General features: G+C 36.3%; 1 protein-coding gene across 2 annotated transcripts; it reads right to left on the bottom strand.

Annotated features, from left to right (window-relative positions):
• Positions 1–461: 461 nt before the first annotated feature.
• On the bottom strand, positions 462–13,249 carry spty2d1 (SPT2 chromatin protein domain containing 1). Of its 2 annotated transcripts, none has more exons than XM_039663171.2 (6): positions 12,735–13,249; positions 10,871–10,985; positions 3,515–4,921; positions 2,693–2,849; positions 1,555–1,632; positions 462–1,406 (listed from the first exon to the last, which is right to left on the bottom strand). In XM_039663171.2, exons 1-6 carry the CDS (start codon positions 12,792–12,794, stop codon positions 1,319–1,321), a joined length of 1,905 nt encoding a protein of 634 aa, XP_039519105.2. In that variant the 5' UTR covers positions 12,795–13,249; the 3' UTR covers positions 462–1,318. The 2 variants fall into 2 exon arrangements, with proteins under 2 accessions (XP_039519105.2, XP_039519104.2); XM_039663170.2 differs by having other exon boundaries at positions 462–1,219.
• Positions 13,250–14,443: the final 1,194 nt, after the last annotated feature.

Below are 14,443 nucleotides of genomic sequence, written 5' to 3'. Positions count from 1 at the left end.
AAACTGAAATCGGAATTGAGAGGAACAGAAACTAATATTCACTGAATGGTCATATACCTTTTCACCACTAGATGGGGGTAAAAATCACACAGTGTAGCTTTAAATAAACAAAAAACAGAGATGAAAATGAACTTAAGAAGTTTACTTTAGCTATGGATAAATGTTCATCAATATCTGAATATTTTGGCTGTAATTTTATCTGTAATGTACTATGCGTGTTACAACTAGCCCTGTACGAACATTAAGACACATGATGGTGATACTTGAGCGGGCTTTCACTCTAGTCTGGTCAGTGACAAAATTAGATCAAGCAAATAATTAGTAACGGTAAGCCAAAATTAGCATATTAAGGTAGCATTAGCGAGTCATCGACTGTTGGTCAAAACTACTTTAGCACTTTATTTGAGCATAGTGCTTGATATCTACAATGGTTGTCTGGATCAATGACCCTTAAAAAGTACTGTGGTGGTAATAATATATTTAATTCGCATTTGTAAACCATAGCATCCAATGGTGCTTAAAGATTCTTCACAAAAGACCACGGCATCGCAACTAATATGTTACAAACTAGTTTGTGGACTACTTGTCTATAGACAAAGCAAGACATGTTGAACTTTGAATGATGTAATTCGCATTACAAGGCCATGTGCAAAGTGATAAAGTTAATATTTGAGTTCCAGATCCACAACCAGAAACCAGATCCACAATTAAAGCAAAAAAATATGGAATAAAGAAATGACGGGACAAAAGCATCTGTCAAATAATTTTAACAAAAAAATACATTGGAAAAATGGCAGTCTTCTGTCTTTTCTCGTCAATTAAATACTATACTATACGTAATAAAATAACTCTCCCGAAATCAGTTGGTGCATGAGGTGTAAGGCATCCACATCAATATACTTACAAAATTTCTACAGATACAAAAAATTGCCATCGTGATTCTCAGATATTAATTTCATACATGATTTTCTCCGAAGCTCAGCAACGTCAGATGGGCTCATGATAGTGCAAACCTGCTCCCACGGTTTGGCCATTCAAATAAATAGTGTAACAATGTCTGTGGCACATTTCCACTCCGCTCGGTCCCAACCACACAAGACTAGATCAAAGTCAAGTTAACTAAATCTTTTTCCGGTTTGCTTTCATTGCTAGTTTTCTTTTCATCTCTTCCTCCTCCAATCGCATTTCTTCCTCATCCTCCTTGATACCCAGCCGTAAACTGAAGCAGAAAAAAAAAAACAGATGTCATTACGGAACGACCTTTCTCCGGTCTTCTGCGTTAAAGGGAGAGAAGCATTTTATTTCAGTCTATCGGAAATCATTTTCTCTTCTTGGCATTCTTCAGATTCATCTCCTCAAGTTCTCGTCTTTCCTCTTCCTGGTCTTCAAGCACTGCCATTCGCAGGCTAATCAGACAATCGGGGCAAGACACGGCACAAGAAACACACAGAAAGAAGGCAATAATGTGATGATTTGGTGAAAATGACGATGAACCACATAAGTTAGTCAAAGCTACCATTTCCTCACAGTCCGCAGATGAATGTGTCGGCTTACCTCCTTGCTTCCTCTTTCTGCTGATCTCTCCAGCTGCTCTCCATAAACTTCAGTGCATAGTCGCTTTCATCTTTATATCTATTGATACGAAGGACACGTTACCACAATATATGCAAAACACACTTTTGTAGCCCTCAATCAGGTCATGGGGTCTATACGACCCCAATCTACTTTTACTTAATAAAAAAAAAAATCCCTTCATCTCAGTGGAATACAATTTTGTGACTTTTCATACATTATCTACACACACACACACAAAAAACTGGGCTTGATAAAGTTGTTCTGAAAGGGTTAGTTCACCCAAAAATTAAAATTCTGTCAGTAATTACTCACCCTCATGTTGTTCCAAACCTCACAAACCACACAAAGGAAGATATTTGGAAGAATGTTGCAATCAAACAAATCTCATTCCCCATTGACTACCATAGTATGTATGGAAGTCAATGGGGAATGAGATCTGTTTAATTAAAACATTCTTCCAAATATCTTCCTTTGTGTTCAGCAGAACAAATAAACACATAGAGGTTTGGAACAACATGAGGGTGAGTAAATACTGACCGTATTTTCATTTTTGGGTGAACTAACCCTTGAAGGTGTGTAAAAAAAAGGTTTACACCTCTGTGCTTCGGGGTCAATATGACCCCACATTGAAATGAATGGGAAATGTAAAAAAAAACCGAAATATATTTTCTTCATATGTCAAAAACAAACAAACAAAAAAATCCAGCATAAATCTGAACATTTTTTACACAAAAATGAAGGCGTAGTACTAGAGCATAAATGCAATGTTTCCTTAAAAAAATCATATTTCATATGTAAGCTAATGGTGTAGCTGAGGAATTGTGTGATATATGGATACAAAAGTACTTTAATGAAAATAGATGAGAAGTAAACAAAAAAAATATATAAATTATTTGTATGATTAAAAATGTATATTTTTTGTACAATTACTCAAATCAATTGTTGGGGTCGTATATAGACCCCGAAGCCCAGAAGTGTAAAAAGGAAACGAAGACCATTTGAAGGTTAAGGCTCTGTACGCAAACATTTGTTCACCTTTCCCAAGATCAAATACTTGTGTAGAGTATTTTCAAGGCAATGGATATTTTGTGTAACCTTAACATGGGGAAGAACTCACTTGCTCCTGTCGTAACCAAAGATTTCCCTGATATGTTTTGAAACTTCATCTTGGTCTTCTCCTTCATCGTCGATGAAGTCATCCATCTCCGAGTCGTACTCTTCCTCCTCTTCATACTTGCGTTTGTAAGCGGATGTTATGGGGGGCAACGATGGTCCTTCAAAAATAGCAGGGGATACAACTTCAAAAACATGCAAGAACACACACAAGGCATTGATGTTGCTACTGACTACAAGTTAAAGAAAACAAGAATGAAGGTTTGTGTAAATAATTCATAAGTCCATGCAAATTCAATGCAGAAATTCATTTAAAAAAAAAAATTACAAAGTTTAAATTAGGCTCAAATGGTCGCCTTGCTCTGTTCTGTGATGCTGTGATTGACGAATCTTTTTCCAAGTCAATTCGTTCATTTAGTTCGTGGAATGAACCAAATGACTCGAAAAAAAATTCGTTCATTTTGATGAACGAGTTTGAACAGGAGAGTCACGAACGAGCATCACAGAACAGAGCAAGGCGACCATTTGTGCTTATAAAACTTAAAAACGTTTTTTAAATGAGCGATCGTTTAAAGCCCTTTGAACAGTTTGCACTAAAACTGTCTTTTGGACCTTGAACCGTTTGGTTCCCAGTAAAGTCCATTATATGGAGAAAAATCCTGGAATGTTTTCATCAAAAACCTTAATTTCTTTTCGACTGAAGAAAGAAAGACATGGACATCTTGGATGACATGGGGGTGAGTAAATTATCAGCAATTTTTTAAAAAAAAAAGTGAACTACTCCTTTAGCAATTAGAATGAAAGAAACGCTTCTCTTATCGCTTACCAGGAGGTTTAACCAAGACTCTGTGGCCTGAGGGGGCAATCACTGTCCTGGGCCCTTGTGGCCCCGAAGCCATCCCAGGTCTCAATGCAAAGTTCTTTGATGAAATAGTCTCTGAAACAACAGTGCATTGAGGTCTACCAGGGCCAGATCCCATGCCCATGCCATTTACCGGTCTCCCAGAAACACTACCTCCCATCCTACTTGGTCCATTTGTAAAGGCCCTGGAGCTTCCAGGAACTTGCTGACCTTGAAAACTACCACCTGGTCTTGGTTGCTTCGAGGGCTCACCAGAAGAGGGTCGTACAAGTCCATTGCTACCAGGCCGAGGAGGAGCAACGCTCCCAGGTCGTGATAAATGTACTGGTTTTGCTGGTTTCTGAGGTTGCCCACCCCTATCGGAGTTACTAGGTCTCCCCTGCCCGGAGTTTTTGTGCGGTCCTTGCCCTGATCTGGCTCCACCAGGAGTAGCTACAGGGCGACTTCCCGAAATACTTGATTTCCCTTGAGATACTGAGGTATTCCCCTTCCTTGGGGTAAGGTCACTTGAGGTTGTGGGCCTTTGGCCTTGCGGTGGTCTAGGTGGTGCTTGTTTTGAGGTAAACTGAGCACCATGTTTCATGGCAGATTTACCATTTAAGACACCCGATGAGCCCGAGTTGTTCCTGTCTCCATGTAGTTTGGCAGAAGCTGGAGTTCGTTCACTGGATGCTTGAAGCTTTGGCTTTTTGCTGGCACTACTTGACTGGTACTTTTCTACTGGTGGCTTGGGCAATTTCCCATTTTTGCCATCTCGGTCTACATTCTTCTTCTGAGAATTTGAGCTGGATTGAGATCTGATGTCTTTCTGTCCTGGATTCTTGTCTGGTTTTGCGTCCTTGCCTTTAATCTGTGACTTAACCCTGCGCTCCATTTCGAGTTCTCGAATCTCCTCTGCTGTTCTGAGCCTCTCTTCAGTCTTCTTCACTACTTTTATTTCAACAGGTTCATACTGCTTCTTTTGCGCAAGTTTCAAGAGTTCTGCAAAGTTCATTGATGGTGGGGCCGACCTTGGTGGAGCACTCGCTTTTTTCGGTTTGCTGTCAGCTTTGTTGGAGAACTCCGCCCGAGACTGAGGTGGAGGCTTAATGGGCCTGCTTTGTTCATGTTCCTCAGATTCAGAATCTGTACCCTCATAGTCATAATTATCAACATCATCATCATCATCATCATATGTGTTTGACCTGTCCTGCTCTTCTGATCTGTCTCCTCCCTTCGACTGCCTCTTTTTGGGCTGGTCTATGACAGGGATGCCGTTGTATCCTCTGAAATTGTCCTTGGTTCGTGAAGCCATTGCTCGTGCCTTCCTGTCTGATTTCAGCTCCACTCTTTTGGCTAACAGTTCTTCTTTTGCCTTCTTATTCTGGATTTCTAAAAAGGAGAAGCAAAGTGATATCAACATATGCATCATGTGAGTGCTATTTCAGGGCTCCAGACTAACATATGAGAGCAGTAGCTCTGGTGCCACTAAGCTCTACAGATGGTGACACCCACAACTGATGGGTGGTGCCGGGGGGATTTTTAATCATTGAGGTAATTTAATTTAATTATGTTACATTTGCTTTGCATTAATAAGTGAAGTTAGTTACTAATAATATTACATGTTTGTTTATTAGAAATTTAAGCTTGAATTGAGAAGTTATTTCCCTTAATCTGTCATCTTTAAACTTTTTTACAAATCACATTAAAAAACCCATTAATTTATTATTATTCAGAGCTTGAAACAGTGTGAAGAGTGAATTTCACTCTCAAAAGGTTGTACGAAGCCTGAGATAAATAATGTAAAAACGAATATTTCTGCCACAATACCATGGTTACAGTTGGCAATACTACATTAAATCCATCGTGAATGTTGTGGATTGAAAAACCTTGCTCGTTCATGGCACAATGTTTCCTCTGTTTCCACGTCAGGGATTTTTTATCCAATTAATTATTCGGCAGATTTGATTACTTATTATATTTTGCAGGAATGTTATTAATACTGCAGCAAATTAAAACACTTTGTCATCAGATCTCCCAGCGCTGTGTAGTAAAGGTGTCGTGTGATCGAGATTCACAATTAAATATGCCTGAACCACCAAACAAATGTCTTGCCTCTTCAGGAATACTAGAAAGTCGTCCTGGTAAGTGTGTAGATGCAAGTGTACCACAGAATGTAAACTTTTTTAATTAACACAAATGTGGATGGATGCTGACAATATTTTAAATTTGAATGAAAAAAAAAAAGTATTAAAAAATACTTTTATAATCAGTATAAATTAAAAATATACTGGAACAGGGCAGGGCTGATAAAATATACTGATAAAATCGGTAACGAAATGAGCTATTGTTATATTATAACAAATAGTTATAACCTGGTAAGCGATTATAAGGGTGCTCTGATCATCTTTAGCTTATTTTGAGCAGTGTTCTCTATAAAGGCATTCAGATGGTGCAAAACTTGCAATTTTTCTAAAATTGCTTCACTACATTCGTCGGTCTGGCAGTTCCAGCAGGTGTTTAAAAAGGACAATACATTTCTAACGTCTTTGCGAAGTGCATTTCTTTCCAAACCAACACTTAACATCCAAATTAGGGATGGGCGATATATTATAGCTTGCGATATAAAAATGGTAAAATTGTAAATGGACTGCATTTATATATAGCACTTTCACCGACCCAATGGTCACCAAAGCGCTTTAAATTTTTGCCTCACATTCACCCATTCATACACCGACATATACAATACAGGTATATATTACGATAAGAATTAGTCTCCCCTTGATAACGATAAAGCCTAGTTGATGACGTATTTCTGTTTGGGACCCATTCGCAGCTCACGTGCAGAGCGAAAACAACTATAGAGGAAGGGGGACTGAGTTTATCGCTAAATGAGGAACTACTTCTACAATCTATGTCGAACACTCTTGAGAGTTTCGATCTGTAAGAGCCATTTCATTTCATGCACAGTGAACACTAGTGAGGCGCACGACTCACCGTCACAATTTGCTGCGAGCGCTCAGAGTTTCTCACACACTCAGAGAGAGACTGGGTCTCATTCATGAAACACGAGCAGAACCAATTTTTGTGTAAATCGTGTGTAAAGTGGTTCTGGCGTAAATTTTCAGATTCATTAAAATGTTCGTATTTTTCAAATGTTAGTTGGTACGCAAGAAACCTACACCTGCTCCCAGCCACGCGTTAATGGTGCGCTTAACATCCGAACGTTTTGCTCATTAATAAAAAAAAAAGGAAAGATCCTGCATTTTAATTCACCTTAATTCATAGGCTGCATTTTAATTCACCTTATCGGGTAGGCTACATATTTAAACAGCATTTTGAAAAAAAATATTTTATAAAGTAATTACATACGGTTTTTCTTTTTACTTCTATTATGAGAGCCAGTAATAGCAGATCTGGTGATCGATGGCGGTCCTTCTCCAGTTTGAATACAATTTTTCCCAAGTGAACTAATTCGTTTTTTGCTGTCGAGCCTTAATGTCGAGCCATTTTCTTCTCACTTCTGGGACTGTTCGATTAACAGATGAAACTCCATTAACTGCATCTGTAATATGCTGCCAAGCGTCCTTTTTTTAGGACCTGATACGCCACTATGTGCGCTTGAAAATAAAATTGCCGTTTTGGATGAACTTCAACTTCAATTTCTGCATCCGAGAAATCTTTCTTCATGTTATTATATGCCTATATAGATGTCAGACGGATATAATGGGATTTATGGTAATTAAGAATGAACGTGCACGCACATCCCATTTACGACTGATTGGAATTCACTAACACACACACATTTCACTATCACATCTGTAATTTACAAAGTATTTGTGAATCAGGAGAAGAGTTTTCGGGAAGGTCTATTTACGTGCAAATCACTCTCATATTTACTCGTATATTTACAAATGTTTCATGAATGAGACCCACTGAGAGTCTTACATACGACACCGAAATGAGGTGAAACATGTAAACATTTTTTGCTGTATTTTCCGGTTAAAAGAACCAAGTTAATTTGCAATTATTCAGTCTTTATCAGCAAGCAGAAACGAATGTGCAAACGGCAATCTCATTGGCTGGCGCTCATCTATTACGTCCCTGTTTTGATTTCAGCAAATCAATTCGAGCAAACTTGATTAATATCCATGAACCCAGCAGCTCATCAATCCTTAGTGGTTTCTATTATTAGTAACGAAGACAGTGGATTCTGGGATCCACTGTTGCTTCAATGTATATCTAATAAGTGTCAATATTAGTCAATATTTTTCATTTAGCTGAATGACTTTTTCTAGGCTTATGAGATTTTACTTTGTTATAGGTGTTATTACTGAAATGTTCTTTTCCTGTATTCTTTAATGTGTGTATTAAATGAGGTCTGACTGAGGGTCCGGCCGATACCAGGAATGCGGTAACAGTGCCTTCTCATTTAGAATTCCGGAAATGTAATACGGCTTATTTCTATTTATTTATTTTGAAAAAGGTCAAGTTTTAAAACATATATCTGGGGCCTGTACCACGATGGTAATTGAACAAACTCAGGGTTGCAGGATTAGTTTCGAGTTGACAAAACCAAACCAAACCAATCCAACCAGGCTTTGTTGGTACCATCATCAACTTTCTCCGTCCACTCAGGTTTGATCCTGAGTTTAGGAGTTTAGCTGTGACATCAGTAGCGAACAGCCAATCACATGCCGAGAAAGAGTGAAACTCATTCAAAACTCACTGAAATGAATTTCTCGCGAGAGAAGTAGCGCAATTAACAATTGAAATAAAAGTATTAAAATATTAAGAATTCAAACAAATTTACACAGCAAGAAGAAAATAGCTGTTTGTGAAAAGAGGACAACTAAAAGAAAGTCTCGCTACTGTATATCAGTGCAAGTAAAAGGTATAGAGAGAATTGAACATTCAAGCTCACATGTATAGCTTCATTTATTGATTCTAAAGCGTATTTATATTACCCTTATATACTGTACGTATTCATTTAAAATCTGCAAAATAATACTTAAATTGAATAACTTAATTTGTACATGTGAGATCATTTTAGGGTATAATAATTACAGAAATAATTTCTAAATCATACAAATTTACTTACTAAAAGCCATGATTTTGTCTTTTAAATTCATTTGCTGTGGAGTGACTTTATCGCGTCAGACATACGTCACTTTGCTCACAGCTGATTGGTCCAAGTTCGGTTTGCAACCTCTTACCTGGAACATAACCTGTCCCAGACCATGTTAGCCCTGGAGTGTAAGTTACTATGGCGATGACCAAACCACTTTCATGGTACCTAAAACCCAGGGTTGGCAAAAACTAAACTGAAACATAGCTGACTAGCCACCTAAGCCGGCTTCATGCCATGGTATAGGCCCCTGTTCTTCTAGCTCACCATGACAGTAATAGTTCATAAGGGTCATTGGAACCAAAAGTTTGAGTGAGCATTTCATAATGAAAGCATTTACTTTACTGTTCTTTATTACAGAGTCTTCTTACTGAGAGAAATAACATGTTATCTGGATGTTTTGGGAAGAGTCTCCTGTTTATAGTTAAAGCCAGACCAAATCCAACCAAGCAAAGTCAACTTTTAGCTTTGGTTTCCAGCCTAAACTGATAAATACAGAAATATGTATTCTAGCTAGGAGAGTATTGGCATAAAACACCATCGGTTATGTCTTAAGTAAACACAAACCATTGGGTTGAGACAGATGTGTAAGAGTATATTGGATCTGTGCATTCTGTCTTAAAGTGACGGCAGCCTAATATTCCTGCTGAGGTCTGTGTCATTAAAAGATAAAGATAGTAGGATTAATCTAGATTTAATTTATACAGTGAATACTATGTAGTGTTTACACTTAATTATTCTGTTGATAAAGATTGCTGCTGATGATTTTTTCACAGTAATGCTATATTTGCTAAGCTCTAAGCTGTTCCTGATCACCTCTTAGAGAGGGACTTAAAATGTTGCTTGCCAATATAGTGCCGAAGTTACGACGTCACTCTGTAAGCCGAAATGCGGAAGTGAGTTAGCATTTTAACACTACCGGTTCCCTTGCTCTAAAGCCTATGGGATTTTTGAATGGGTTTTTGCTAAATCGCCTGAAATAATGTCTGTGGTGAACAAAGCCTCTAAATATTTTCACGTTTTGATCTATGACATAAAACACAGTTATAACCTGCTTGTGTTTTTTTTTTTTACTTTATTGTGTCTGTGTTTTTAAAAATGTTTATATAGGCTTCAAAATGTATACATTTTGGATTAACTTGTAAAGATTGTCTTGCTAGACAAAACGTGTAAGGGTCACAACTCTTTGTTAAACACAGATCTTATTTTTTGCGATTTTCCAAAAGTCAATGGGAAAAATGCATTGCTTTTCGACTGAGGGAACCCATGCGCCGCTAGCTTCCGAGTTGTCCTACAAAGTGACGTCATCACTTCGGCAATCTATAAATAAAGAGTTGGCTATTCATGATACTTTTTATTTCTTATTTTAATTTATTTTTTTAAAACATTAAGAATAGTTGGCCTATTATTTATTTCGGTGATCATTATTGGCTAATACTGCTCCCAGTGATCAATAATTGGTGATTGGCCCCAAAAATCCTGAGCGACATCACTTTTAGTTCATAAAGGGGCATTTCCATGGATAAAAATGTATTTGAAAAAGTATTAAATAATTGCATGCTCTAGCCTGAATAGTCAAAAGCATGGGAGGATTACAAAGAAGAAAACAACCATTTAGTTTCATGTGGGCTACCTTTTCAGGTGTGTGTGCCATTTAATGTGCCGTCAAGTTGCAGTTACATTTTATCTGCAAGTGTTAAGAGAGCATTTAACAGACAGAAGTGCAGCAAAGAAAGGCAACTGAATGATTTTGACTAAAGTATTTATTTTGATATAATGATATTTTAATACATAATAATACATTTGATTTATATAAGCAATACATTTTTATTTATAGAAAACAACTTTAAATATATTATAAATCCCCTGACACACACGACAGATCTGAGGTCTTGATTTTATTTATTATCATTGATTTACAATTTCTCTGTTTTTTTTTAACTGTCTACAAGCAGTTGTTTGTTTTATAATGAAATCCGATCAACCTTGCCATGATGTCTAAATATAAGTAGCATGGGCTATTTTTATGGCAATTTAAGGTCGTCATCTTGTCAGCAAAACGGTACCCATTCATTTTAATCATATGGAAAAGAGCAATCTTTTGTGGTCCACTGGGTTTGTAGTGACATGAGGACATAAACAATGACTTGGCTGGCAGGCTTTAAGAAGTTATGTTATATATAGCTAAACAAATATTACAAAGTAAAAAGTACCTTTTTTCCTTTGGTCCATGGCCTGTTTTTTCAAGAAGGCTTGCACCGCAGCCGAATTAACACCTTTGACTCGTTCATCTTTCTTGGGTGGTCCAGTTTTCAAGCTATACCGTTTCTATAAAAGACAGAAATCATTGAAAGAGTCATTCCATGTCAAATCTACCAAATTTCAGTAACTTCCCCAGTCCGAAAATGGGGAAAAGCACTAAGTGTGTATTTTTTGCCCCAAGTTTGCATGCCTGAAACTCAAGAACGATTAAAGATCTCTTAATATCCTTTTAGATTCAGATTTTTAACAAACATTTTTGTATCATCATTTTAAAAACCCTATATGGTTAAATTTGTTTGTGGCTTCATGAGTAAATTGTAAACATTTTCAGTGGTTGAAAACCAAATGTGGGTCACTGCGCAAGTGTGCATACAGCTGATACAGTTTTCTTTTAAAGATGAATAACTAAAGAATAAATAGAAATGTATCTCTTTTTTTCTATCAACACAACTGGATAGAGTATACCTGTCAGTGTGCCATGAATATTCTTTTTCCAAAGTTTGTGTGCCTGTAACTCAAAAAGTATTAAAAGATATCTTAATATGATTTAAACTGTTTGATTCTTAAACTTTTCTTTTGAAATCTTCATTTTCAAGCCCTTGTGTAGTTAAATAACATCATGATATGGGGATCTTCTTCATTTATGTAAAGCTTTCACTAGGAAAAAAAGGATCAACATGAAATAAATAAATAAATCATCCGGAAACCTCTGGTTGACTTGACACAGAATGACACTTTAGCGTTGTGTTTATGAACATTTGTGTAAATGAACATTTGTGTATATGAGCATATGTGTATGGATGAGCGTATGTGTATAAAGTTACATAAGCCTTAAAGGAGTAGTTCACTTTTAAAAAAATGAAAACATTTTTTTTGATGAAAACATTCCAGGATTTTTCTCCATTTAATGGACTTTACTGCTAACCAAACGGTTCAAGGTCCAAAAGACAGTTTCAGTGCAAAGTGTTCAAAGGGCTTTAAACGATTCCAGATGATGAATAAGGGTCTTATTAAGCAAAACGATCACTCATTTAATAATTAAATAACAAAGTTTAAGTTTTATAGGCTCAAATGGTCGCCTGGCTCTGTGACGCACGTTTGTGACTCTAGTGTTCGAACTCATTCATCAAAATGAACAAATCTTTTTTTCGTGTCATTTGGTTCATTCAACGAACGAAATGAACGAGTTAACTCTGGAAAAGATTTGTTCATTTTGATGAACGAGTTTGAACAGGAGAGTCACGAACGCACATCACAGAACAGAGCAAGGCGACCCTTGGAGCTTATTAAACTTAAACTTTGTTATTATTATTAGTATTTTTTTTTTTTAAATGAGTGATCGTTTTGCTTGATAAGACCCTTATTCATCGTCTGGAATCGTTTAAAACCCTTTGAACAGTTTGCACTGAAACTGTCTTTTGGACCTTGAACCGTTTGGTTCCCAACGAAGTCCATTAAATGGAGAAAAATCCTGGAATGTTTCCATCAAAAACCTTAATTTCTTTTCGACTTTAGAAAGAATGACATGGACATCTTGGATGACATGGGGAGTAAATTATCAGCAAAAGTTTTATATAGGCACATTTTATTAATATTGACCTAGAAAATGCTAGTTTGACATGTTAGAGCAGTAATATAATATAATAATATATTATATATATATACATATAATACAGTAATATAATAATAATATTTGAATCAATCAAACAACTGCATCAAGTTGGACCAAAGGCCTCGCGTGTACATATTTGAATCTGCCTCACAGACAAAATGATGTTATATAATTTTTAAACGCATATTTTTCCTCATACATACCGGTACGACGCTATGCCCTCGATTCTGGGTGGCAATGGAAAGCACATTGTCGAAATCCATGGTCCCTCACTGTCCACAGCTCACTTCTTTAGCTAATAGCAATAGCTACCAATCCAGTCGACAAACACTCACCTCAGCCAGCCTTTGAGCCCGCAAACACGATCTAAGAGTCAACTGATATCTACCCTGATGTTAAAATCAAATGAGTAAGCAGAAACTAACTAAAAAAAGAAAACCATTAATGTGGTTTTAATGCCTTCAGCTTCTGGCCGTCATATCTGATCAGCTGCTGTCCATTTAAACCGTTAAACAACGGAAAGCTTGACAGATTAACAATAAAAAGTTCCGTTCTGTTTTTGCTTAGTGATACCGTATCACTGTCCCTAAATTGTCATTAAACGACATTCAAGAGAAACGCTGTAAAACATCGTGAACATGGAAATCCTCTTGTGAGATTTGCGTTCTCTAGAAACGACAACCAAGCCCACGTCATCCGGTACACATTTTCACGTCACGTCCGGTTGTTAAGGGCATGCGTTTTCTGTTTTTCTTCTTCCTTTTTCAATTTTCTACTTTATCTTCTATCTTCTTTCGCAACTTTTTTATAAAGTTTTGATTCGTCACAGTTAACTCAGACCAGAAATAGTTAGACCACAAACAACAAAACAAACGAACGCTTTAATGTTAATTATCTAAGTGGCTACTAAACAAAAGATAAGTCCATATACACATTTTATCACGTGCTTTTTCTTGTGTTTCCTTGTTTTTGTTATTTTTGACAGCCAATGGGATTTTAAATGCAACTAAATAATAGGTAATCTAAACCAAAACAAATAATCCAATACATAGAAAACAATTAACATAAAATAAATAATGGAGGTCACTAAACAAAAAATAAACAAAAGAAACATACTTATAATAAAGACAAATTCTATAAATGACTATTTACAAGAACGTTATTAGCCTACTCTTTGGTTATAGCACGTATTTTCTTTTTGCATGCTAAATATTTATTATATAGCCGACTTGCGATACCGACACATCATTTCGCAATTTTTTTAAGTAATCAACAGTACAATCAAAGTAGCAAAAGTAAAATAAATAAAAATTATCCACCAAAAAATAAAAAAAGAAGATTTGTAATCAAATAAACACATTAAAAGTAGAACAATTAAGTACAGTTTTAACAGCTTTTTTGTTTTGTATAGAAGAGATGGTTGAAATATAGGCTACTGTTCCATTTCAGTTTTTAGCACAGAATTTTTTTTTTTACTGAATTTACACTTATATGGAATTTGGCAACAAATAAGATTAGGTTTACTAGAAAGAGTGCACCACTGTCCTTCCCACAGTCACTAAAACAACCAAAAATGACATTTTTGTAGTACTGGGAGAACCCAGGAAGAATATTTTCAACTAAAATGTCTTTCCAGAACTTCTATGTGAATTCACAAGACCAAAATAAACGTGAGATAGTTTCAGGCTGTAAGCCACAAAAGGAGCATTTTACATCAATGTAATTCTTAAACGTATTTAAGCAAACATTTGTGGGGTAAAACCTGTGTAGTAACTTGAATGAGACTTCTTTAATTTTGTTAGTTAAAAGGAACTTCGTGGGTTTGTCTTGACTTGTTTTTTTTGTTGTTTTTTTTTTTTGTTTTTTTTTTGTCTTGACTTGACTTGTTCAGGGAAAATGAAAGAATGACGCA

Source organism: Pimephales promelas, chromosome 25 (genome assembly GCF_988280905.1).
Source record: "Pimephales promelas chromosome 25, fPimPro1.hap1.1, whole genome shotgun sequence".
In the NCBI taxonomy this organism is placed as follows: domain Eukaryota; kingdom Metazoa; phylum Chordata; class Actinopteri; order Cypriniformes; family Leuciscidae; genus Pimephales; species Pimephales promelas.
This window is presented reverse-complemented; position numbering and strand designations above follow the sequence as displayed.

Bases quoted from the DNA above. Each gene is read 5' to 3' on its own strand.
- spty2d1 (XM_039663170.2), bottom strand. From the start codon at position 12,794: ATGGATTTCGACAATGTGCTTTCCATTGCCACCCAGAATCGAGGGCAT. The intron at 2,850-3,514 runs GTAAGCGATAAG...CTATTTTTGAAG, and splicing joins AGTCTTGGTTAAACCTCCTG to GACCATCGTTGCCCCCCATA. The intron at 1,220-1,554 runs GTAAGCCGACAC...TTTCTGCTTCAG, and splicing joins CAGAAAGAGGAAGCAAGGAG to TTTACGGCTGGGTATCAAGG.